This window comes from Strongylocentrotus purpuratus, unplaced genomic scaffold (assembly GCF_000002235.5).
Source record: "Strongylocentrotus purpuratus isolate Spur 01 unplaced genomic scaffold, Spur_5.0 spur5_scaffold_17, whole genome shotgun sequence".
Classification (NCBI taxonomy): domain Eukaryota; kingdom Metazoa; phylum Echinodermata; class Echinoidea; order Camarodonta; family Strongylocentrotidae; genus Strongylocentrotus; species Strongylocentrotus purpuratus.
The window spans coordinates 21,383,172-21,409,466 of record NW_022145602.1 but is presented as its reverse complement, the minus strand read 5'-3'; the positions used below and the strand labels follow the sequence as shown (position 1 = coordinate 21,409,466).

Here is a 26,295-nt window from a genome sequence, read left to right as displayed (position 1 = left end):
AAATTCAAACATGATTATAAAGAAACTGACCAGACATGAATTAAGATAACAATAGGGCAGTTCAAGATGGAATTCAAACAGGATGGGGGCACGTGCCCCCCCCCCCCCCAAAAAAAAAATTCCAAGATCGTTTGGAACTTTTTTACACTGCTTTTTCCATATTGTCCTATGTTTTTTAGAGCACATTTTTTTTTTTTTTGGTCCTCGGAAATTAAAAAATTTGCACCCCCCCTTAAGCGCCCTTTTGGGGGCCCCCCCCAGGTGTTTTTTATGATTTTTTTTCTCAAGGGGAGGGGGGGGGGGGGGGGAGCGCCCCCCCCCCCCCCCTGGATCCGCCACTGATTAAAGCTGCCTTTTTTTGAGGAACCGTTTAGTGTGAATAACTAAATAATGAATATGATATGGCGTTTCAATCCAATGACCGACTTAATAATATTTGTATATGTGCTAAGAGACCGTAGAGATCGACGGTCTGTCATATCAGGCGCTATTTAAATCCAGATTATTATTATTATTACTCAAATCAATCTAATTTAATCCAATCAAATCCGGTCATCCAATCTCAACATTTGATGTCACAAAATAATGTGAAAATAAGTCTTGTAATGAAACTAGAATACTCGTGTGGATTCACGTGTGATAACTAATAACAGTGCTCGAGACCGCCGTCAAAATGCAACTTTATAAAGAAGCAACACGGACAATTCAACGATTTAAAGAGTGTTGTGGATTGTTGAGGTTCCATCAAACTCTCAGACGTCATAAAAGTAGTAGATACAGCGACACGTTGAATTTACCCAACACTTCTTTTGAGCTATGGGGTGCAGGGAACAGAGAGCAGTCAGTTCAATCGGTACGTTGCTTTATTATCCCCCGGCGCTCCAGGACCAGGCAGCGTGCACATGCCTAGCCCTAGCTTGTTCCACGGTGATGGGGCTTTAATTTCAGTCCCATATGCCTGATTTGATGTTGCACGTCAGTAACCGACAATGTCTACTGAGCTCCTCGGGATAAACCGAAAGGCAAAAGCTTCAGTCTCTGATGTTTCTCTGATGTACAGTCACTATTGCAACATAAGTTTACTTTGTATGTTATACATTTGGGTATTTCTAGTAGATCTAGGGTGTCTGAACGATTTTTCAATTTTCAATTTGGGATCGTTTTTCACCATTTTTGTTTGATATTTGAATAAAAAGTGTAATCAGAATAATACATTTCAAATTTGAAGCTTCACCGATGTTTCAATCAAAAGATACAGCCCCTCCAAAATGCTGGTATATTCATATCATTTTGGTCAAAATCGACGAAAAAGACGTCCACGCAGAGTGATGTTGTTTTGCTAAATTTAGCCAAACAGCTGTATCGCGCGATATGCAAGCGTATGCATATCGTACGCATGCTGCTAAGCCAATGCGCGACTTGCAAGCTTGAGCTACGCTGTCTACGCGACACGTGCCATTGACTAGTATGGTTAGCGTTCGTCGCACAAAAAACCTGGAAGTGAATGCACGTTATAGTCAATGGCAATATCGCGGAGATGTCTCCGCGATATTGCCATTGACTATAACGTGTATTCACTTCCGGGGTTTATGGTGGGAACGGCCATCCATACTTTCATTCACTATAAGCGCACATGTTACGCGATGTAACCATGGTTTGGACTGAGCGGAGCTCACGCCTCCCTAATTAGCTGATTCCAAAAATGTGGGAAGGGTATTTTTAAACTGTTGGGGCGAGTGATCTCTTGGGGCTAGCGAAAAAATAAGTGCATACATATTTTCCTTACGTCTAGCCGGACATAAGCCCGGGGGACGCAGCTCAGGAAAGTGGCAAATTTTGGAGCTAGGATGCAAACAACATTTAAATCGCTGTTTTGACCAAGATATTTTGAGAATTTCGGGGGTGCGCCCCTTTGGGGAATATGGAGAAAAACCTGCTCTTTCATATGACACCTCATTTATTGAGTTTTACCTTCAGGATCACAAGCCCCAAAGGTTTGAATTTCAATTTTTTTCATAAAATCATTGACCAATTTTCATGGTCGCGCAATGCACGTAGACTGCATAGGGATGCGTGCAATCTCTATGGGAAGTATTTTAGCACACAACATCGGGTGCGCGATCAGACACCCTATTTCTAGTACAATTGCTTCCCAGATAAGTAAAAACTTCAGAACATCTTAAAATGCTCCAAACAAGACTAAAAAATGAATAAAAAAGATAGGGTAGCGCGCCCAGTATTCGGTCCATTCCCAGTGTAGTGACGGGGCGGTTATTATAGACAACTACGATACTGATAACTAATCAGAAGCTCAAGTAAGGGTAAATCCTACCATTGCTTGCAGCACTGTAGAATCTCGAAGACTCGACGGTGGAGCTCCACGAAGCTACGTTGAGATCCGAGACTCAGAGGAACACAGCAAACGGCATGTCGCGCGGTTACAGTTCCAGTCCAAATCTAACGTTCCCAGTGATAAGCACGCCCGCGGAAACTACCGCGGGTGTCGCCTAATGCGGGACTTACGCCCATATGCCGCCAGAGCCGTAGTGGCTCAGGCTGAATCACTACATTATTCCCCACTTAATGAGTTTGAAGCCTACTTCTAACTAAAACTAAACTAAAACTAACTTAAAACTACTCCTGTACCGCAGTGCGGGGTCACGCCGTTCCCGCTGGTGGATGGGTCAAGGACCCTCCTTGCCAGCACCGGTGAAGTCTTGGTCTTTCCAGGGGGCGGGCGCCTTTATCATACCTTATAACGTACTGTATTCCAAACTTTGGTACGGGAAATATTATGTAAAGTACAGGTAGAATGCACTGTAAAATGTAAAATGCACTGTATTCCACAATTTGGTATATTTAAGTACTAAATAGGATTCAAGTCCCGGAAATGTCCCAGGGATCAAGAACAGAAAGAAACAGAAATATACCAGTTAACCCTTACCGTGCCGGTGTCACGTGTAAATGACAAAGAATAGCAGTCCTGGCACGGGCGTAAGGGATTAACGGGGGCATTACAGGCATAGAGAAACAGAAATATACCAGTTAACCCTTACCGTGCCGGTAATACATAATGAAAAATTGCAATACGTCTTGGCACGGGCGTAAGGGATTAACCGGGGCATTACATTAAATTCCCAAGGTGACCGAGCATGAAAGTGTGAGTGATCAACATAAACGATGAATGGCAATAAGTGTGCAGAAAAGGGGAAGAGCCCAATGGCTCCCCATTCCCCAAGTGCAGTTTGGATGGTACAATGTCCAGAAACTGGGCAGTCCCACATGAGAGCCAAACGGCTCCCTACAGGCAGTCCAAACGGTGCATATAAGAAGTATTAGAATGATAAAAGCAGATCACTGAAATCAGATGGAAAATGATATAGAAGGTGAAAACACTTCCAACAAAATAAGATTACATTCTCTGGGCCACTCGGCACCCGGGGGCACAATAGCCACTGCCGGCAAGTTCCAGATATCATTCAGGGCACCCAGGCCCGTAACACCATCAAGCAAATCCAAAAGGCTCTTGTTGATCCAGAGGAATTACTCCAGAGGAATTACTCCCCCAAAACATGATCATATTCTGACTTATTATTGGAACCAGTACCACGTAGTGTCACTTGGGAGATATCAAAAGCCGGCCGTTTTATGGCCTCGAACACACATGAGTGCTCTGTCTCCCTGTGGAAAGAATGCTTCCTAGTCAGCTCTTAAAGCGGAGCAGCTAATTCAGCATAGATAACTCCGCTAACCGAAGCAGAAACTTTTCAGTTTTATTTAATTGTTATCTATTCAGTTTAAAAACATCAACACTTAAAGTTCAGGAACTCAGAATGGACGATTTACAATGAAATTAAACAGTGTAAACAAAAGTGAACTAAAATATATATATTTAAGACAAACATGTTATTTCCCAGGAACAGGAACCGGCACCATGTCCTCGCGGACGAGCCGTTGTGAATGGCTTTGATAATGAACCATAATATATATACTTAACATGTTATTTCCCCCGATCAAACACGATCCGAGGAATCCAAAATGGGAGCCTGTGGGTGGGCTGGAAAAGGGAAAGGTCCTTACTCTGGAGCCCTGGACTCCCAACAACCTTACATCTTACCCGCTTCCCACTAGAAGGAGGCACCACGGCCGTCCTAGCGACTACCTGGACAAAGGGACCGACCGAAGAGTCAGGCGGGTCACTAACATTATTTACCTTGACAAAGGGACCGACCGAAGAGTCAGGCGGGTCACTAACATTAACTACCTTGTCCAAGGGACCGACCGAAGAGTCAGGCGGGTCACTAACATTAACTACCTTGTCCAAGGGACCGACCGAAGAGTCAGGCGGGTCACTAACTACATTAACTACCCCAGTATTTACCGATTGTAGGCCTCTCGGTTTCCAGATCGGAGATCGGCCTCGCTCTCCGATCCCTCCAGGTTTTCCGGAACACCAGTAGCCACGGGAGATAGAGGGCGGGCATTGGAAAGCATAGAAAACTCCAAAGACTTAACAGTCTTCAGTATTTCTTCTAGCATACAATCGGTGTTGTACGCATGCGTCTTAAGACTGGCGACTTCCTCTTTTAAATAGCCAATGTCATTCCTGGCCTGAACTTCAAAAGGCGTTGTGACCTTCCCCCGGTCCTCCACAGGAGCCGGACGGGGAACATCTCGACCTTTGCAAGTCTGCTGCACCTGCTGCCGAGAAGCTGGATATAAACGGCGGGGCTCGCTCTCGTACACTACACGTTGGGTGTACTGTGCCCACCTGATGGCATCCAGAGCCTCCTCGATGGACCTTGGGCGCGTATTTAAAGCTGTTAAACCAGCCGCCTTATCGATACAACCCTGGCATAGTTGCAACACCATTTGAGTGTCGTCACCCCTACGGTCCCACCCAAAAGCCTCATGGAACAATGCTTGGAGCCGGTCGGACCACCCAAGGAGAGACTCTTCCGGGAGTTGGCGAGCCGTTCGAAATTCGGCTATGGCCTCCTCCAGAAATCGGGTAGCCCCAAACCGACGCCCCATCGCTGTCAACATTGGGTAATAAGAATTAGTGCCCATATCCCTAAGGTTAGAAAAACAATCTGAGGCAGACCCCTCCAAACACCAGCCTAGTGCATCCAAACACTCACTCGGACTCCACTGACACGATACAGCATAACTGGTGAATTTCCTGAGAAAGGAATGCCAACTTGTTCTCCCATCAAAACTAAGCGACCTCGGCAGACGGGGGGGGGGGGGGGGGGGGGGGGGGGGGGGGGGGGGGGGGGGCCAATCCCGGCGCCCCTGCGACCGGTACTCTCCCTGACCCCCTGGTGAGGATTCCCTGGGAGGGTACTGAATGTCACGTCGGGATTCCCCAGAAGGGGGATAAACATAATCCCTACGTGGGGGTTCCCTGGAAGGCGGACCATAATTATTAGAAGGGGATTCCCTAGAAGGGGGATAACAATAATCCCTACGTGGGGGTTCCCTGGAAGGCGGACCATAATTATTAGGAGGGGATTCCCTAGAAGGGGGATAACAATAATCCCTACGTGGGGGTTCTCTGGACGGGGATTCCCTAGGAGGATAAGACCTGTCGGGCGGGGATTCCCTGGACGGCGGACAGTCAACGGCCCTAAGCCGATACTCGGCTGTGGGCTCGGCTGGGGAGCTGGCCGGTTGCGGCGAGCTCCTCCCCTGCTGTTGCTCAGCCGTAGAACTAGCTACAGGCCCAGCTGGGCCTCCATCTGTAGGTTTAACTATCTTAGCCTGATAAGGCTCAAAATCAAATAAACGTAAAAGCTCCTTGGCTTCATGGAGACGGGGACACTGCAAAAATAACTCCTCAGTTAAGCTCCCACATTGCTCCCTCCAACTAATAATTTTGCCAGACTTTGTTTTATCGACAACCCTAAGAAGGGTCTCCTCAGTCACATAATTAACTTTAACCTTCTCTGAGGCCATAACCGGCTTTAAATCAGCAACGGTTAAATAGCCAAATGATAAAATTAAATACACAAACAATCTTTCCTTCTTGCTTACTTAATAATACCCTACTTAGTTTCCTAATAGCTTTAAGTCAAAGTGCCTGACAGGTAAATATTGAAACCTTAACCTCACCGAAAAAAACACCGCGGAATTATCTCCACGGTGAACAGCTTCAGCGAGTGGGCCAAAACTAAACCCTACTAAGTAACACTAAAGGACTAGGTCTACACTTAAACCGGCAACATACCTCACCGAAAAAACACCGCGGAACTATCTCCACGGTATAATGCTCGGCGAGATGGCCGTACAATATTAGTAATGATGAAATGAAGGTGAAATTAAATACCACCCACGATTTAACCCAAAATCCACAGATATACAAAACAAGACTGACAGTCAAAAATCCCACTTAGGTACCTACCCAATCCTTCCTTCTTGCTTACTTACTAACGTACGTAGTTCCAGAAAATAGATATAGAATCTACTTGCTTACTTACTAACTTACATGTACTTAGTTTTGTACAGAAAAGACCTATTGCCTACTTAATAATAAATAATCCTGCCGATTACGCCATTGTAGTGACGGGGCGGTTATTATAGACAACTACGATACTGATAACTAATCAGAAGCTCAAGTAAGGGTAAATCCTACCATTGCTTGCAGCACTGTAGAATCTCGAAGACTCGACGGTGGAGCTCCACGAAGCTACGTTGAGATCCGAGACTCAGAGGAACACAGCAAACGGCATGTCGCGCGGTTACAGTTCCAGTCCAAATCTAACGTTCCCAGTGATAAGCACGCCCGCGGAAACTACCGCGGGTGTCGCCTAATGCGCAGCTGAACAACTTTTCTTAACTCTCAAAATTAAACCAGATTTAGGGCCCCGGAAAGATCTCCAACTTGGCTCGAAATTGGTCAGTGTCGCACTACATTTCCGCTTTCTGTTGGCACATGCGCTAACATACATAGCCATATGTAGAAGTCTATTGCGAAACAATTACGTGTGCTGTAGCAATGAATTTAGTATGTGTTTTCAAGAGGAGCTCGTTCGTGTTCGCTCCATTGCAGCGAATTTGCAAATGACGCACTTGCCGATGTGCAATAGGTATTTATACGATACCCTTGCCATGCGGTATCGCTCGTCAAGTATTCGGTCAACGCATTGACATTCAGTGCTTTATCGCGCAATTGTGTGAAAATAGTGCGCAAATATGCTTCGCTCCTTGGCAACGGAGATACCATGCACAAATCATGTGACCGAATTCTGGGCAGAAAAATGCTCCGTCTTCTTTCGAAAGTATTTTGCTTATCATTTTATATTTAAAGTGACTATAAAATCCTGTTAGAGGAATACATTTCTTTTCTTTTAATGGGTAGATTGCCAAATAAAAGAGGTAAGAATTTAAAATATTAGCGATTTCCCCTTAAGTGACCAAATACTGGGTGCTAGCTCTACCCTAGACCCCCTACTAAAAGTAAAAATGATCAAAAATACTTTCTTGATGCAGAATATCTAGTCCAAGGCCAAGGTCACCATTGAAGCTCATTTTGTAGAATTTTAGGCGTTTTTTCAGGACAAGGCAATTCTTTTTCTAACCATGTCATGTGTACGTACGGTGGCCGAGAAGTGGAGGTATCACGATCTCTGCCACCGACGTACAGCCATTGCACGTACACATGGCACGTGGAACTTCCCGCACTAAGCGCTGTACAGTGAGATAACGCGCCACGTAGAACTTCCAGCATTGAGTGCTGTACAATGAGTAAACACGCTCCCGGCTCCCATTGGCCGATCCGCTCGAGCGGTTTCAAATTCAAGTGAGAGAAGGCCCACTTAAAGTGACTCGGTAACATTGTTAAAGGTTGATGAAAAAAGTTGCTTAATTTTTGTATAAAATGTTACTTACTATATTCCTTCTACTATACTAACCCTCTGACATGCAAAAAATCCTGAACAAATTCTCAAACCACAAAGATATCTATGGTTTTCTTTGAAGGCGTTGATGTGAGGCACCCTCTAACAGTGATTAACAGTAAATTCTCCCAACCATTTTTGAATTTTCCCAACCGTTTTTCCATGAGAAAAAAAACATAAAACAGGCTATAAAAATCTGTCAACACTTAACTGTCTGGAATGGAATGTAGAGCCATTTTATTGCTTTGTGACAATTTACATTCACCTAAAATGTAATTAAATTGTCCTTGTCTTGATGCTGAACAGGCTTTGACAAGTAGCAGAATAGAAGTAGAATAATATAGTTGGGAGAATTAAGGAATCGATCAGATCAGTTTTTCCCAATTTGTACCATGAATAATGATGGGCCATTCCATGAGAAGAAGGACATGACATCAAAAAAAGAAATGTACCTCTTATGTTAATTCTTTGATTTATCACTAACCTTATGCCATGGATGTTCATAAAACATTAGGGCCTTTCAAATTCAATACAATTTATTTTTCATTTTTGTTGATTTCCTAAGATCTCAAACCATCATCAAAAACGTACATGTGGGACTGTAGATGAAAAAAAAACAATTTATTGCAGATTACACAGGATTCTTGTAATATTTTTTCCTGAAAATTTCGCTAAATTGAAAAAGATGAATATATTTCCATATTCTAAGCCTTTTCTAAGGGGTCCTGGGATATTTAATCTATTACATAGGGGTGAAAATGGCCTCCGGACAAAATGTAACGCGAGTTACCGTAACGTGAGTTACCGACATATTTGCTTCCTGCATTTTACTAGTCCATTGTTTCTTATCTTTAATATTGTGATCTTATACATGTAAGTCTCAACCTACTATCAACGTAGGAAAGATTTTGTCAAGATTGTCTAGTATGAGGAGACTTTGCCAAAAGAGGGTCTCATAGAATTGACCATGTCCTTTTTTTGTAACGCGAGTTACCAAAATTCAATAATCCAAGAATCTAAAAATGTTTGTTCTTCAATTTTCTTTTTTGTTTCATTCAGTTGTTCTATATCTACCCTGTCCATGTTTGAAAAAAGTATCTTGTAGATCCTAGCAGTTCCTAAGATATACACTGTAGGCACATTATCGTGTCAATGTACCCATTAGGTGTAACGCGAGTTACCATGGAATGGCCCTGATCCGTTTTCACTCAAATTTTCAGATTATCTTTAACTGTACATCTAGCATTGAAGTCACTACCTTAGCACCACTATCTCTCATCTGAACAATGTTACCAAGTCCCTTTAAAGGTACTTGGCTTACTGTACATGTATGTCCCATTTGCAGGCCCAAAAAACGAAAAGGTTAAATTCTAACTGCATTTGAAAGACAATACTAATTTAGAACTTCCCTCGAAACAAAAGGGCTTGAAAATAGCTTTGAATGGAAAAATAATGACTATTACATGTAGTTGTAGAATCGACACACTGTTAATGTTTAAATTTCACAGATCTATAGGACATACATGACATATTCATAATTCCTGCAAAGTTCTACAGAATTTGATGTTGGCTGCAAGGGGATATATTTTTAAGCAGAGATCGCAATGGTGCTTGACCATACAAAATTTTACATTACAAATTAACACACTGACATGACATGCTTTACAGGGGAAAAAAATACTAACAATTTCGAGGGCTACTTTTCAAGCTTGCTTGCATGAAAATAACACTCTTTAATTTGTTTTGCATTGAACTCTATGCCAATTTTTTTGGCTCTTTTATGACTTTCAGGGGCTCTTTTTAGCATTTCGGGGGGGGGGGGGGGGGGGGGGGGGCTAATTCGCCCCGAGTCCCCGTGTATTTTTTCAATGACGCACACAAAATGTAAGCATACTGTGAATGTAAGTAACACATTCAACAGAAATTGTCAAATATATAATTTTTCTAATGACCTACATGTATATATCTGTGTTTGTACCAGGCTTGTGGATTCAGTGAGCTGTATGCGTGGCAGAGGGACAGTCTGAGAGAGAAGAATTTTACCTTACACGATGGTCCACCTTACGCTAATGGAGATGTGCATGTTGGTCATGCTTTAAATAAGGTAAGCATTTTTAGGGACCATCCTATACTTTATGCAATATGAATGTTGGTTGTGCTGTGAATTAGGCTAACAATGTTCCTGGATGGGACTGCCATGGTCTACCCATTCTTCTTCTTCTTCCTTTTGAGTACAGACCTCTTTACAGATTATTATCGTACTATACTGGGGGTGTGTGCAGGTGGACCACTACACCGGGGTTTCCCCCCTACTCTTATACAAATAGTGCAGTGGGTTCTTAACGTGCAAAGGTAGTGACTTTTCTCTACACAGGGCCTCCATTTAACGTCCTATCCGAGGGATGGAGTGTTTTCCACTTGACATAACCTGCGTCTATGAACAAGGGAAGGGGCATGGTAACACACAACGCAGGCTTCAATCATCCGCCTGGGTGGGAGTCGAACCCGGGATCTTTGGTTCGACAGACGGACACTTTACCGACTGAGCCAACTCGCCTCCTCATTGAACTCAAAGATTTCACTAAATATTTTATTTTTGATCAGATTCTGAAAGATATCAACCGTTACAAGTTGATGAGAGGATACAAGGTTTACTATGTTCCTGGATGGGACTGCCATGGACTTCCCATTGAACTCAAAGATCTCACTGAATGTTTTATTTTGATTAGATTCTGAAAGATATCATCAACCGTTACAAGTTGATGAGAGGATGCAAGGTTCATTATGGTCTTCCTATTGAACTCAAAGATCTCACTGAATATTTTATTTTTATTAGATTCTGAAAGATATCATCAACCGTTACAAGTTGATGAGAGGATACAAGGTTCACTATGTACCTGGATGGGACTGCCATGGACTTCCCATTGAACTCAAAGCTCTCACAGAGTCCAAGGAAGATTTTAGAAAGCTTTCTGCTTTGCAAATTAGAAATCAAGGTAAGAACTTGTTGTCTCTCTTTAAACAAAAGGTATATGTTTACCAATCACCTAAAAATATAACCTATGAACAGGAAGAACGTTTCAAAGTTTACCTAACATGGGCTGAAGGATAATGAAGGAACGCAAGTCGGCCCTGCGTTCCGCACTCTGCCGTATTCTTTGTGGGGGATTACAGATGCGTTGATTAGTTTACTTGCTAGTCACTCTGTTTGTTGATTGAGAATGTATGTAAACTTGCAATATCTGAACATTTAAAGCTCATATTTGTAATATAGTATAGCAACATTGAATCCTTAATATACAGGACAAATTATTTATTTTAGGTGTTTACTTTAGGGGGAAGTCCAGCCTGATATTAACTTGGTTAGCAAATTGGCAATACTGTGGTGTATCTTGTGAGCTCTTCTACAATTTGCTCTTTACAGAAAATTTCAAAAACTTTCATTTTTTGGTTAATAATGACGTAACAGATTCTTTTTTTACAGGGGTAGTATAAAAAATTAAAAATACTGCATGGCATACTCTTTATTTCTATTCAGCTAGAAAATTTGCATTGAAAGCGATTGAGAGCCAGATGACTGCATTCAAGAGATGGGGGATCATGGCAGACTGGTAAGTCACTTTAAATCCCCTCACAACACCAGGAAGGCTTTTCACAAAACTTGTCATCAGTGACAAATGACAATTTGTGTTATAAGCTACTGAAATCCTTGCTTCTGATTGGTTATCTGCAGATTTGTCACTGATTTTTGTAATTTGTCATTGAATAAAGGCTTTGTGAAACGGGTCCCTGATTTATTCAGATTTAAATATTCTTGGGTTTCGTTGATATTTCTCTCCTGCAGAACACTTAACCACACATCAGTGCAATGCATTGGGGTTAAGGTTATGGTTAGGGGTAGTGTTAGGTTGAAGGTTTGGATTAGGGTCAAGGTTGGGGTTAGGATTAGGGTTGGGGTATCTGGGGGGGGGGGGGGGGGACATGTCCCCCCCCCCTCATGTTTTGTCAGAAAAGAAGAGAGACCACCAGGGAGCAACAATTTTGTATACAAAATCTCACGAATTGGCAAATAGAATAGTGCATCTTACCCTCTTGTTTGGATCCTGAAACTTATTTTAGATGAATAAGATCAAAACTAGATTCCTGATGCATCAGTTATTTGTGCTTGTTCGTCATGATTCAAATTTCAGGTTTACCACAATACATTTCAATAGATTTTTAAGTAAGAAATATACATGTACAACCTTTTTCATAATTTCATATGAACTTTTTCTATGATGAACGTAATGACTATTTCTATGTTTTCTTGTTTTGTGTTTTGACAGGGATAATTGTTACTACACATTCGACAAAGAATATGAAGCGTCACAACTACAACTCTTCCATGACATGTATCAGAAGGTATGATACAATGACTGTGTTCCTACATGTTTACCTGAGTTTTTAAAATAGATTTGACATTTAAAGATACTACATGTATGTTCCTTGTGCAGCCAACATCAAATTCTGTAGAACTTTGCAGAAATTATTAATATGTCATGTATGTTCTATAATCTGTGAAAATTAAACGTTAGCAGTGTCCTAATATTCAAATTATGCAAGGAAACCCGTTTACTTGCTAGATTTCACTGTCAGACACTATTGAGTGACTGACTGGCTTTTTTTTGGGGGGGGGGGGGGAATAACATGCTGTACATAAAATGAGATGTAAAGGGTACATGGTCATTTGTCTACATCAATAACACACTTCTTGTAATGGCCATAATTAAACTGATTGAATCTTTGCACAGCATAAAACGTACGACTATTCGGTACAATGGTCTGAAAATCAGACTATTACTTCTGACTCTATAGCTCTGAGTCGATTCGACATCTAAATAGTCGTTATTTTCCCACTTAAAGACATTTTCAAGCCCCCTTTTTTAGGGAAGTTCTAAATTAGTATTATCTTTCAAATGCCATTGGAATTTAACCTTTTCATTTTTTTGGCCTGCAAATGGGACTTACGTGTAGTACATATCAAGGGGAAGTCCACTCTGATATTAAATTATTTTTAATAGAAGCAGCAGAATGAGAGAAACAGGCCAGTGAAAGTTTGAGCAAAAACCTATTGACAATAAGAAAGTTGATGAGTATTTGATGGTGTGATCAATCAAACACAAATTGGCAAATCTGTGACTTAAATTGCGAGCTCCTCTCCCATTTGCTCTGTACTAAAGGCCAAACAATAAAAAGGTTAAATTATGTAGTACTCGCATGTTAGTTCTGTTATTTGGGGGAGGGGGGGGGGGGGGGGGGAGAGACAGGCATATGAGCTTGATGATGTGTAATTTCTTAATTGAAGTGGAATCCATTTATATTATATTTCTCTTACCATTAGGGTTTCATCTATAGGGACGTAAAACCTGTCAACTGGTCTCCATCATCAAGGTAATATCGTCACATGGTTGTCACATGATTGTCACATGATTTATCAAGGAATTCCACAGTTTGTGTGATGATACACATGTCATCTGCAAAATGAATAACCCGTGTTAGGGGGATTGGCTAGTCATTCACATATATGTGAAAAAGGTTGGGTCCCAGGACACATCCTTGGGGTAACCCATTCTTTTATACAATGTTTACATATATGCAGTTTAAAAAGAATGTATGGGGAAAGTTTGCTTACATTGGTTGTAAATAATGATGGTAGTAGTATGGTAGTTGAACATTCCTAAACAGATCAAGTTTCTGATAGAGTATTTTGTAGAACTTCAAAAGTAGAGGCTGAGAAGGACTACTGGTACATCTAGCGATTGAACCCTGGCTCATATCATTATTAAGAGATTATAAATAACTGATCATTTACTTGGTTTTCATAGAAATCATTCTTGCACGGATGACATGTTAATCATCAACAATGGATTTAGAACCTAGTCCATCTTATTGTGTTGGAGTATACATATATGTTTCACATACAATGTACACATTGTCAATGTAATAATGAAAGTCAGCTAATGTCAGCCTACTGCTCGTTGAAATAGTTGCCAATACTTTGTGATCAATTTCTTTTACAATTAAAACTCCTCTTGAAACTAATCAAGTTTCTGATTTTGTGAATTGGTTTGCAGAACTGCACTAGCTGAGGCTGAATTGGAATACAACCCTCATCATATCTCGCCAGCCATCTATGTCAAGTTTTCCATCCATGCCCCATCAACTCTGCTAGCTGATGCCTTGGGTAAGGCCCCCCCCCCCCCCCAAGATTTTGTATTGCCCTTTAGGTGCCAAAACATGGGTCGGTCGGTCATAATTTTTTTGTTATAACTGTTTTTTTTTTTTTTTAAAGCCGACCATGGATTTCAAGATTTTTGAGTCGGTCGCAAAGGACAACTTTTTTTAAAGGCCAAAAAGTGATCTTGTTTGCTTCCTACTGATAAGTACTACTTTGTACGAAGGGTTTTGTGCTGACAAGAAAAATTGTTGTATCTTACCATGTTCTGCAAAAGTACCTGAATGACTCATATTCCTACATAGTCAATCTAAAACTTTGGCAATTAACGCGTCTTATAAAGTGCACGCTAATATAATTGCTTATAAGCTTATAATGACTTTTTATATGAAAACGATATGCCTCCCATTCAACCTAGTTGTCTTAAGTTTAAGGTAAAAAACTTCAACTGGATACCAAAGTTTGCCAAGTATTTTACCTGGGCCAAAAGCTATGTAAAATACTCATATTTCTGACAAAAGTATTGGATTGAATACAGACCTTGGTAGGATGCAAATGCTAGAATGCTCCATAGAGGAGCGGAGAGTGTGCACTGTAAAGTGCAGAATCATAATTGAATCCAGTGACTGGGGTAAAAATACATTGTAATCATTTTGGTCTTATGATAATTATCATAATAATTTGGTCTTGATAATTTGAGATAGCCACCTCAGCACTAATACTGCTCTTCCCGCGGACCCTGCAGTTATTACCAGCATTGCCAGGTACCCATTTAATACACCATGGTTGAGAGAGACAAATTTGGGTTAACACCTTGCCCAAAAGAGGAATTAAAACACTAAAGCAAAGATCGATTCCTGGACCTCTTGTATGCTCCTATGGGAGTCAAGAGCCTTACCAATATATCACAGTGCTTTCAACGTGTTCTGGGAAGACACTACAGTGTATGTTTGTAGGTTTGTTTGTTTTACCTGACTGCTAAGAAAGCATGTGTATGCTTGTAAGTAAGCAACCAGGGTGACTTTAAGTCCTCTCTAACGGCCTTGGAAATGAGAAGTAATGCCTTACCAAAGGGAACTAGCACATTGAATTGGTTTTTAACCCGGGACATTTAGGTTGGGAGACCACTGCTCTACAACTGAGCCATCGTGCCTTGTGCTTATGTACTTGAAACTAGTGCTTGTAGTAGCATTCTCTTCATTTATTTTGCCATTGTACATGTATATTGAAATGATAATATTCAAATAATACACAGCCGTGAGGGCATTAGTAAGAATTACCCACACAAGGTACCGTTGGAACAGTCTGTTTGGACTGTTTTGAAGGTACCGAGTGTGGGTAATTTACTAATGCCGAACAAAATGCTGTGTATTATTTGTTTTATAAGATTATGTTGTATTTGTTATATAAAATGACGTTTTATAACATGATTTTACTAGTGACCGGTCATAAGACTTGGATAATGACCGGTCATTATCCAAATTACGTGTTAGGCAAAATAAATGCCTGGTCACGTGTACGCTTTGAACCAATTATTTGATCAGGATCCACGTCATCATCTTATAAAGATTATTGTTTGAATTATCTTGCAGGCAATACAGACAATGCAGCTGTTGTTATATGGACTACAACCCCCTGGACTATTCCAGCCAATCAGGCGGTCTGTTACATGGCTGATAAAGACTACTGCTTGTTGGAATGCAAGGGGACTGATGATAGACTGATAATTGCTTCCGATAGAGTAGCAGATCTGAAAGAAGTTTGGGGAAGAGATCTCAGGATTATTACGACTTTCTCAGGTAGATATAAAGAAACTAAAATAAATTCATTTCTAAAAGATCTGGAAATAATATCAGTATTATTTATAAATAGGGCTGACTAATCAAAATCAATAAAAATTCATATTCCTATAACAAATCTATACATAAAAAATACATAATTGCTTTAGATCTTTATATTTTTTAACATCGTGATATAGAATATTGAATCAAGTGTCGCATTGGTTTATAAAAATAAATTTGAGAAAATACAGTGTATGATAACAAAATGTTTTTTTGTTGATTAATATTTGATAAGTTTGTCAATGCTGATTACCTTTTTGATAATAAAGGAGACAGAACGACATAGAAAGAGAGAGAGAGAAAGAGAAGGGGGAGACAAACAGAGAAAGAGAGAGAGAGAGAGAGAGAGAGGTTACTAGAGAAACATTGTAACCCAACATTTTGACATTTTATTTGTATAGTTGGTTTTGAGGATAAAAATGATGCAGTGATTGATTTACGTATCTACCTCTCCTTTTTTCACCTTGTGTACAGGAAGATGCCTTGAAGGGTGTTCCCTGTATCATCCATTGGATCCATGTCATCATGTGCCATTACTTGCTGCTAACCATGTCAAGATGGGGTTGGGTACTGGTCTGATTCACACTGCCCCAGCACATGGTGCAGAAGACTATGGAGTAGCAATACAGCACAACCTCAAAGTGGTACGTAGCTGTTCAAAACTATGAAGCAGTTTACTCTTTTCATCATTGAGCCCTATGCTTTACAAATACTCATGATGAAGATGATGATGATATTGATGATAATGATGATGATGATTGTGATGGTGATGGTGATGATGATGATGATGATGATGACGATGATGTTGATGATGATGATGATGATGATGGTGATGATGATGATGAGGATGAGGATGATGACGACGACGACATCAACGATGATGATGATGTTGATGATGATGAATTATGATAATGATGGTGGTGGTGGTGGTGGTGGTGGTGGTGGTGAAGATGATGATGATGATCTTGATGAAGATGAAACCGATGAAGATGATGGACAATGATGATGATGATGTTGATGATGATGATGGTGATGATTATGACGACATCGACGATAATGATGATAATGTTGATGATGATGATGTTGTTGATGATGTTGATGGTGGTGGTGGTGGTGGTGGTGGTGGTGGTGGTGGTGGTGGTGGTGGTGGTGGTGGTGGTGGTGGTGGTGGTGAGGAGGAGGAGGAGGATGGTGATGATGATGATGGTGATCATGATGAAGATGATGATGACGACAACGACGACATCGATGTTGATGATGATGATGATGATTATTATTATTATTGTGATTATTATCATCAGACATGCCAGGTAGACAGTGAGGGGTTCTATACCGATGATGTAAGGGAGGAACTGAGAGGAAAGAATGTTCTTCTGGATGCAAATCAAACAGGTACGATGGTGCTGTGACGCTGTCACTCAAACACCGAAGCTTAGGTCACTAAAAAGTGCTTCTTCAGATATTGCGCGTTAAAACGAATCTCAGGGTACAATGATTGCTATTGCTTGGGAGGCCTTCTTTTTATACTGAGGGCACAAACGTGCTCCAAAGCTGCCAGGTGTCCACGTTTTATAAACAGCTTTAAAGAAAATTTTCACTGTGTGAACGTAGTTTATACGATGTTCGGACAGATACGAAGTCGCGATTTATATGCGGTTCAAAGCAGGCTGCAGATACGAAGTATGTATTTAGAGAGCTTGGCATTTTGTTTGTGAACGGTTATACGTGTTTAAACTGGATGAAGCGTGCGCTTTTTATGCCTCCGCCACCGAAGGTGGTGCCGGAGGCATCATGTTTTCGGGTTGTCCGTCCGTACGTCCGTCCGTACGTCCGTCCGTACGTCCGTCCGTACGTCCGTCCGTCCGTCCCGTTTGACCGTTATCACAATATCTCAAGAACCATTTAAGATTTAAACTTAAGACTCGGGAATAGTATTTATCACCATAGGAAGACGATCTGATTAGATTTTGGAGTACGTAGGTCAAAGGTCACAGGTCACAGAGGTCAACTTATGAAATTCCTTGTATTGAGTTTGTTAGCGCGATATCTCAAGAACCATTTGAGATTTAAACTTCGAACTTAAGGATAGTATGTATCACCATAGGAAGACGATCTGATTAGATTTTGGAGCACGTATGTTAAAGGTCAAGGGTCACAGAGGTCAACTTATGAAATTCCATACATTGAGATTGTTATCATGATATCTCAAGAACCACAGGAGATTTAAACTTCAAACTTAGTGATAGTGTGTATCACTATAGGAAAACAATCTGATTACATTTTGGAGCACGTAGGTCAAAGGTCAAGGGTCATAGAGGTCAACTTATGAAATTCCATACATTGAGATTGTTATCATGATATCTCAAGAACCACTGGAGATTTAAACTTCAAACTTAGTGATAGTGTGTATCACTATAGGAAAACAATCTGATTAGATTTTGGAGCACGTATGTCAAAGGTCAAGGGTCACAGAGGTCAACTTATGAAATTCCATACATTGAGATTGTTATCATGATATCTCAAGAACCATTTGAGATTTAAACTTCAAACTTAAGGATAGTATGTATCACCATAGGAAGACGATCTGATTAGATTTTGGAGCACGTAGGCCAAAGGTCAAGGGTCACAGAGGTCAACTTATGAAATTCTATACATTGAGATCGTTATTGCGATATCTCAAGAACCACTGGAGAATTTTCACTTCAAACTTAATGATAGTATGTATCACCATATCATAATATCTCAAGAACCACTGGAGATTTAAACTTCAAACTTAATGATAGTGTGTATCACCATAGGAAGACAATCTGATTAGATTTTGGAGCACGTAGTTCAAAGGTCAAGGGTCACAGAGGTCAACTTACGAAATGCCATACATTGAGATTGTTATCATGATATCTCAAGAACCACTGGAGATTTAAACTCCAAACTTGTTTAAATTGCTCTATGGCGGAGGCATCATTTTCGACTGCGCGCAGTCAAAATTCCATCTAGTTTTTATATGACCTGACCTTCAATGCGCAATGGCACTACTGCGCATTTTAAGAGCAGTTAATCACGAAACGATCACACCAAAATTTCTGTGTGTGAATGATGTCGTACGTAAAGCTGATTAGTTTAATGCTCTTTAAACTAATCGGCTTTAAAGAATTTTTCTCGTTTGTGAAGAAGCTGAGGGTCCAGATACTGAAAAAAAGGGAAATTGAATTGTATTGAGGGCCTGATGTATATCATTTACTGTCTACAAACTGGTATGTTGCAAAGATCTATGCAATGATATTTACTGCTGATGTTATGTTTTGTTTTGTTTTGTACAGTAATCGACATGCTGGCATCATCCAAGAATCTACTTCATCAGGAGGACTATGAACATAGCTACCCATATGACTGGAGAACCAAGAAACCTATCATCATCAGGGCTAGTAAACAGTGGTTTATCAATACTGCTAGTCTTCGAGATACAGCCTCGGTAAGTCTAATAGTCAAATGGTTTATCAATAATGCTAGTCTTAGAGACACGGCCTCAGTAAGTCTAGTAGACAATGGTGCACCATTTTCCATTTGTGCTATGTTTTATACTTTCATATTTTCTTTATATTTTGAATGTTATTACAGTATGTCAATTTAGATGTCATTTGGATATATATATGTTATGATAAAGCTTTCTTCTGAATAGTTACTAGGCTATTGCATTCCCCAATCAACTATAATTTTTAGTGTGACTTTATGCAACTTTGATTGTTTCGTTTTATCAACATGTATCTATTTATCAATGTTTTCTGTTTAAAACTGATTTTTGTATTACTGAATCAGTTATTGTTATTGTTTTTTTTTCCTCATAAAATACTAAGTCATAATAATTACTTTTACACATGGGCCTACACCCTACAAGCTCTGCTTTTTAGTGGGCCCTCCTTTTCCTTTCAATTTCATGTTTATTTTTTAATGTATTGTATTGTGCAAATTGATCTATATGTATAATATATGAATATGTGAATATGTTAAAATGTACCATCAATGTAAATATGAACAATTGAAAGAGGAAATTACATCTTTTGTCTTTATAAATATTTTCATGATGATTGAAATAAATGTCAATTCAATTCATGTGACTGCTGTTTGTTTTAGGAGTGTCTAGATGAGATCGATATGAGACCGGTGTATGGAAGAGCTACAATGAGAACTCAGCTGGCAGCTAGGACCTTTTGGTGTATATCACGGCAAAGAGTCTGGGGCGTACCAATCCCTGTCGTCTATAACAAACATACCGATGAGCCTATACTTACCAAGTAAGTTGAAGGATAGTTGTTCAGTGAGCTGGTTTTAAGAATAGTTCAAGTAATATATCTGCAGATCGCTTTAATGGAGATAGGCTTTCGGGTGCACAATGTGAGAGAGAGAGAGGATTGAGGAGTCCTGAAAAGGACTCTCTGTAATCTTTCTTGAGGGTGTGTAGTCCTGAAGAGGACTGTTGGTGTAGTCTTGAAAATAACTGTTGGTTATCTTTCTTAGCTTATAGTTCTAAGGAGCACTATATCGCTTGGAGAGGATGAGTGGCGGGAGTGGCTTGACGTTTCGAACAGGTTGACTATCCGTCGTCAGGAGTACACACCCTTTTCAGGACTACACACCCTCAAGAAAGATTACCGAGAGTCCTTATCAGGACTCCTCAATCCTCTCTCTCTCTCTCACATGGTGCACCCGCAAGCCTACTGTATAATAGAGATATTGTCGATGAATTCCAGCCATCTAAACAAACATTATGGCTTGTCCTATCTTACAACATGTAATGTATGCAATTAATATCCTGTCTATTGAAATACAATTATTCGTAACAGATGAATGAAATAATTGTAATGAGGCAATCAAAGATTTGAGCATTAAATTTGATTACATTACGAAAGTGGCCTACGGTATATACCGGAGCTCTTATGTAGCTTTTCAGAAAATAGATATAATGATGTTGTTAAAGTGCTATATGTTTATTTTCTCTATACTCGTTTTATGTTGTATGTATCATGTCACATTTATATCTTATTTATTTTTTCTCTGTGAATAATGCATGTAAAAGCAACAAATTTCCTTTTGGACCAATAAAATTTGAATTTAATTTAATTTAATTTATGTAAATAGCTCACGGTTCCCATGGATTTTTGTCACCGATGTGACTTTTTCGTTTGTTGTTACCTAGGGAACTAGTAGATCATGTGACTGATCTGGTGATGCATCATGGGAGTGATTGCTGGTGGAAGCTGAGCAAAGATAAAATTGTTCCTCAGAATATTTTAAATCAGGTATGCTATTTATTTTCATTCTTTTACTGATCTTCCGATTTGACCACTTGACTTCGTACCACGTACATACATGTATACGTGCTTTAATAGGGCATTTAACTTTCAAGACCATAGCACTGCATGATGCCTAGCCCTAACTGTGTAATTAGCACTGCAATGATGTCTTGAACAGTAGATAGGGCTCTTTCAACAAAAATCCGTCCATTTTGTGTACAGCGTACAGTTTTTGTACCGTTTTTGTACAGTACAAAAATGCTGTTGCACAGGGGGTATGAACGCGTTGTAAGCCAATAGCAGACAAGTGGTTAAACTCACAACACTACATAAATAATCACATGTGGACGTGCAGGTGTCGTGGTGTAGCGGTTCATTCATTTGATTGTCAATCCTGGGTAATAGGTGGATTCCAGGTATTTCCTTTTGAAATTGCCAACCCTGGGTAATAGGCAAGTTTAATATACACATGTACTGTACATTTTATCTCCTCATTCAGTCAAAGTATATTAACTCTTTGTTTGCTTTGTTCGCCGATTTGCACGGACGTAGGCGTGCCAACTTCGCATTTTTGCACAGATGTATACGAGTCAATTAGACATTCATAATACCGCTCGCAGTGTGTAGCCACGCGTTGCGTTTACTATTGTTTACATTGTATACATCGCACACTTTCCGGTAAACTGTTTTTCTTCATAGTGTTACATTCGAAATTACCGTGTATTTAGCGGTTTTCTTTGGATTTTTTTACTGATGTTACGATGGCACCTGCTGGAAAACGTCAACGTGTGTTTAGTGTAGAGGAGGCTCGAGATCTTGTTACTATGGAAGCATGGAGCATGGACTCTGATTCCGACGAATCGAGCAGTGACGAAGACTCTAGTGATAAAAGTGTTCCCTGAGAGTAGACTGATAGAATAAGAATGAATAAAAATTAATGAAAGAGCTAGAGATGACAGCAAGAAAGAGAGTAGACTGATAGAATAAGAATGAATAAAAAAAATGAAAGAAGGAGATAGAGATGACAGCAAGAAAGAGAGTAGACAGTGATAGAATAAGAATGAATAAAAATAATGAAAGAAAGAGATAGAGATGACAGCAAGAAAGAGAGTAGACTGATAGAATAAGAATGAATAAAAATTAATGAAAGAGCTAGAGATGACAGCAAGAAAGAGAGTAGACAGTGATAGAATAAGAATGAATAAAACTAATGAAAGAAAGATGTATCCTGTCTTGCCGTCATCTTTATATCTTTCTTTTATTATCTTTATTCATTCTTATGCTATCAGTGTTTACTCTCTTTCTTTCCGTCATCTCTATCTTATTATTATTATCATTTTCCTATCTATATGTACCCTATGTCTTGCCGTCATCTGTATATCTTTTTCTTATTATCTTTATTCATTATTATGCTATGAGTGTAATACTCTCTTTCTTGCCGTCATCTCTATCTCATTATTATTATCATTTTCCTATCTATATGTACCCTATGTCTTGCCGTCATCTCTATATCTTTCTCTTATTATCATTATTCATTCTTATGCTATCAGTGTTTACTCTCTTTCTTTCCGTCATCTCTATCTTATTATTATTATCATTTTCCTATCTATAATTATGTACCCTATGTCTTGCCGTCATCTCTATATCTTTCTCTTATTATCTTTATTCATTCTTATGCTATCAGTGTTTACTCTCTTTCTTGCCGTCATCTCTATCTTATTATTATTATCATTTTCCTATCTATATGTACCCTATGTCTTGCCGTCATCTGTATATCTTTCTCTTATTATCTTTATTCATTCTTATGCTATCAGTGTTTACTCTCTTTCTTGCCGTCATCTCTATCTTATTATTATTATTATTTTCCTATCAATATGTATCCTATGTCTTGCCGTCATCTCTATATATTTCTCTTATTATCTTTATTCATTCTTGTGCTATCAGTGTTTACTCTCTTTCTTTCCGTCATCTCTATCTTTTTATTATTATCATTTTCCTATCTATATGTACCCTATGTCTTGCCGTCATCTCTATATCTTTCTCTTATTATCTTTATTCATTCTTATGCTATCAGTGTTTACTCTCTTTCTTTCCGTCATCTCTATCTTATTATTATTATCATTTTCCTATCTATATGTACCCTATGTCTTGCCGTCATCTCTATATCTTTCTCTTATTATCTTTATTCATTCTTATGCTATCAGTGTTTACTCTCTTTCTTTCCGTCATCTCTATCTCATTATTATTGTTATTTTCGTATCAATATGTATCCTGTCTTGCCGTCATCTTTATCTCTTTCTCTTATAATCTTTATTCACAGTAAAGTCCTTTCATTTCATATCACTATTTCTCTCTCATAATGTCTCTCACGTCCGTTCTCCATATTTTATTCATTGCATACTCCACTCGTCAATCATTTCTGATAATAAGCTCTCTCACAATAAAGTAAATGGAAAACAATGCAATATAGTTTATATTTTAAGATTGATTCATTCTTTCTTTGTATATCTATGGCTGTGATAAATGTACTTGAAATCAATTTTATTGAGGGGTAAAGAAGGTGAGAGAACAGATGCGGTGAACATTCATAATGAGACATTTCAATAAGATGCTGATTATGTCATGTATATCACATATAATATATTATGCCTATACCATTTTTACATGCTCATACCAGTGGGCAAAATCAATAACATTCTCTTATTTCTTATTGACTTATCATGGCACAACAAAGAAAAACATCCCCACGACGTCCCTTTTCATGCCCCGCTAAACCGGACATTGACAATAACCTGGGGTAATAGGGATTTCAATGGGCAGATTAGCCCATTGTCAAGGGTGGCTGAGCGGGGTACTTTCAAGTCTCTCCCTATTGAACTTCTTTTCTTCAACAACCTAAATACTAACCTTCTGAATTGTTAGAATACTTGAGCAAGGTATGTAAAGAAAGGTAAGAAGTCCACCTTTCTAATAGATTCGATTTGAAGATGTCTTATCATTGCTAAATAAGAAATTCTAGAGGGATAAAAAACTGCCGTAAATAAGAAAAATTAAACATTATATAATTATGATTATTATAAAAATGATAATTCAAAATATAACAAATGACGGTTCATCGAAAAGCACGTTTTCCGGTCTACAACTTTGCTGCACAATATTTTTCATCATGATCATCCAGTGAAGAGTTATAGCCTCTTGATTCAGCAGAGTCAATAAAGATTCCCTCGAAATGTGTGACCCTAAAAGAATGTGGCACAGGGGGGTTTTTTAAGTGGCGCATAAAGAGTTAATATTAGTCAAATTTTATGCAAGGTAGTTGATAATCTTGATGACCTTGCTTTAAAGTGACTCAGTATCTTCGCCTCAGATTCTGAAACAAAATCCTGGATTCAGCTCATAATTATAAAGCTTTAGGTCAGTCAGGAATCCCATGACTTTTACAAGCCTGTCTGATTATGAAGATATTTATGATTGGAAATCGAAATAAAATTTTGCTTTTTCCTAATGGTTTTTATAATACTACAGACTATTGGGGGAAAATGAGTATGGTAAAACTGGTCACTCAAAGATTTTTGCTTTGTTGAGGCACTTCATGATTATTTTGAAGCGCAATTTTTTTAGGGCTTCAATATGACACCATATCACAGACACTGATATTACGTAAGGCCATGCATCTCAGATTTACAACATTGTTAAACGATGCCTTTAAGTGAAGAATTTTGTAAGTCTTTCTTTAATTCACTCTGCTGTGGTTTTGTGTTTCTTTTTCTCCAGTTTGATCTCTGTCTAGATGACGTAGTGTTGGGTGAAGACATCTTGGATATTTGGTTTGATAGTGGTACTTCATGGTCTCATGTTTTAAAAGGTAAGAATGTGTCACTAAATGCAAATAAAATGGTTATCCTTTTTGAAAGACAATTTGAACATTGGTTTCCCCCCTTGAATAAGAGCAGAGCTACCATAAAGCGTGACAGTCACGCATCAAGGGTCTGAAAACGCTGTCACGCATGGCAACCATTTTTGTCATGCATCAGGGCCAGAGTGGAAAGAAAAAAAAAAGTAGTAATTGCTAGACTACGTACTAGCCGATATTGACTATTACAGGCTCACCTGTTGTGTCCTCTCTGCCATCCTCTTTGTTCTCTACACTAATGACTGCCGTTACCTCTCACAAAATGTTTCTATTCTTAAATATGCCGATGGCACTGTTATTGTAGGTCTAATTAAAGATGCTCAGACTTTACTCTTACAGAGATGCCAAGTTCAATGATCAGCTATGCATGACATTTTCATGACTCGGGATTAGCGTATAATGTACGTTTCGAAAAGAATAATGCGTAAAAGGTTCATAAGGTTCATAAGGTTCATATTTATTGTCCATTTAACAACTTGATAACAGGATAGAGTTCCCCTTTAAGCCAGTAATGATTGAGTGTAGATAGATGTAACCTTTTTAGACCTCCATCCACATAGTCCTTCACGGAAAGCTAGTTTTGCTATGTTTTTTTGTGTGTAATATAGATGCAGGCCATCAGGCTGATGTTTATATCGAGGGTGAGGATCAATATGGAGCATGGTTCCAGACCAGTTTACTCACCAGCGTAGCTGCACAAGGCACTGCTCCTTATAGGTGAGAAATATTTTCAGTCTTCAAAGACTCTATATGTACTATACTGATGTGTCTCTCACAGAAAGCCTATAAAAGTAATGTTCATTAAAGACTAAACAACTTGAAACTTGAATTTTAAGAATTGGCAAGATCGGCAAAAATTCCATGCTGGGATTGAAAAAGAATGTTGAATTTCTCTAATTTTGCAGCAGTTTCTTGTTTCAGAATGGCACTTTGAATGTGCATGATTGCTTTAATAGCTCCATTTGACCTTGAACCTGAAACCCTGTCAAAACATGTTGCTATTCATCAATATTATATAAATATATATGTAGCGATACGTAGTGCATTGCCTAACTCTTATGATCCATGTAGCGATCAGTAGTGCATTGCCTAACTCTTATGATCCATGTAGCGATCAGTAGTACATTGCCTAACTCTTATG

At 39.2% G+C, this 26,295-nt stretch overlaps 1 protein-coding gene across 1 annotated transcript in view; it reads left to right on the top strand.

The window, feature by feature from the left end:
• The first annotated feature begins 610 nt into the window (after positions 1 to 610).
• LOC105444874 (isoleucine--tRNA ligase, mitochondrial-like) overlaps positions 611 to 26,295 on the top strand; it is a 34,851-nt gene continuing 9,166 nt past the window's right edge. Inside the window, exons 1-15 of the mRNA XM_030988304.1 lie at positions 611 to 853; positions 9,880 to 10,002; positions 10,735 to 10,894; positions 11,437 to 11,509; positions 12,224 to 12,299; positions 13,279 to 13,328; positions 14,012 to 14,121; positions 15,705 to 15,911; positions 16,428 to 16,597; positions 17,255 to 17,345; positions 19,271 to 19,422; positions 20,082 to 20,242; positions 21,145 to 21,247; positions 25,016 to 25,106; positions 25,763 to 25,871. Coding sequence (XP_030844164.1) covers positions 674 to 853; positions 9,880 to 10,002; positions 10,735 to 10,894; positions 11,437 to 11,509; positions 12,224 to 12,299; positions 13,279 to 13,328; positions 14,012 to 14,121; positions 15,705 to 15,911; positions 16,428 to 16,597; positions 17,255 to 17,345; positions 19,271 to 19,422; positions 20,082 to 20,242; positions 21,145 to 21,247; positions 25,016 to 25,106; positions 25,763 to 25,871 — 1,856 coding nt within the window. The 5' untranslated portion in view covers positions 611 to 673. The remainder of the gene's footprint in view (positions 854 to 9,879; positions 10,003 to 10,734; positions 10,895 to 11,436; positions 11,510 to 12,223; positions 12,300 to 13,278; positions 13,329 to 14,011; positions 14,122 to 15,704; positions 15,912 to 16,427; positions 16,598 to 17,254; positions 17,346 to 19,270; positions 19,423 to 20,081; positions 20,243 to 21,144; positions 21,248 to 25,015; positions 25,107 to 25,762; positions 25,872 to 26,295) is intronic.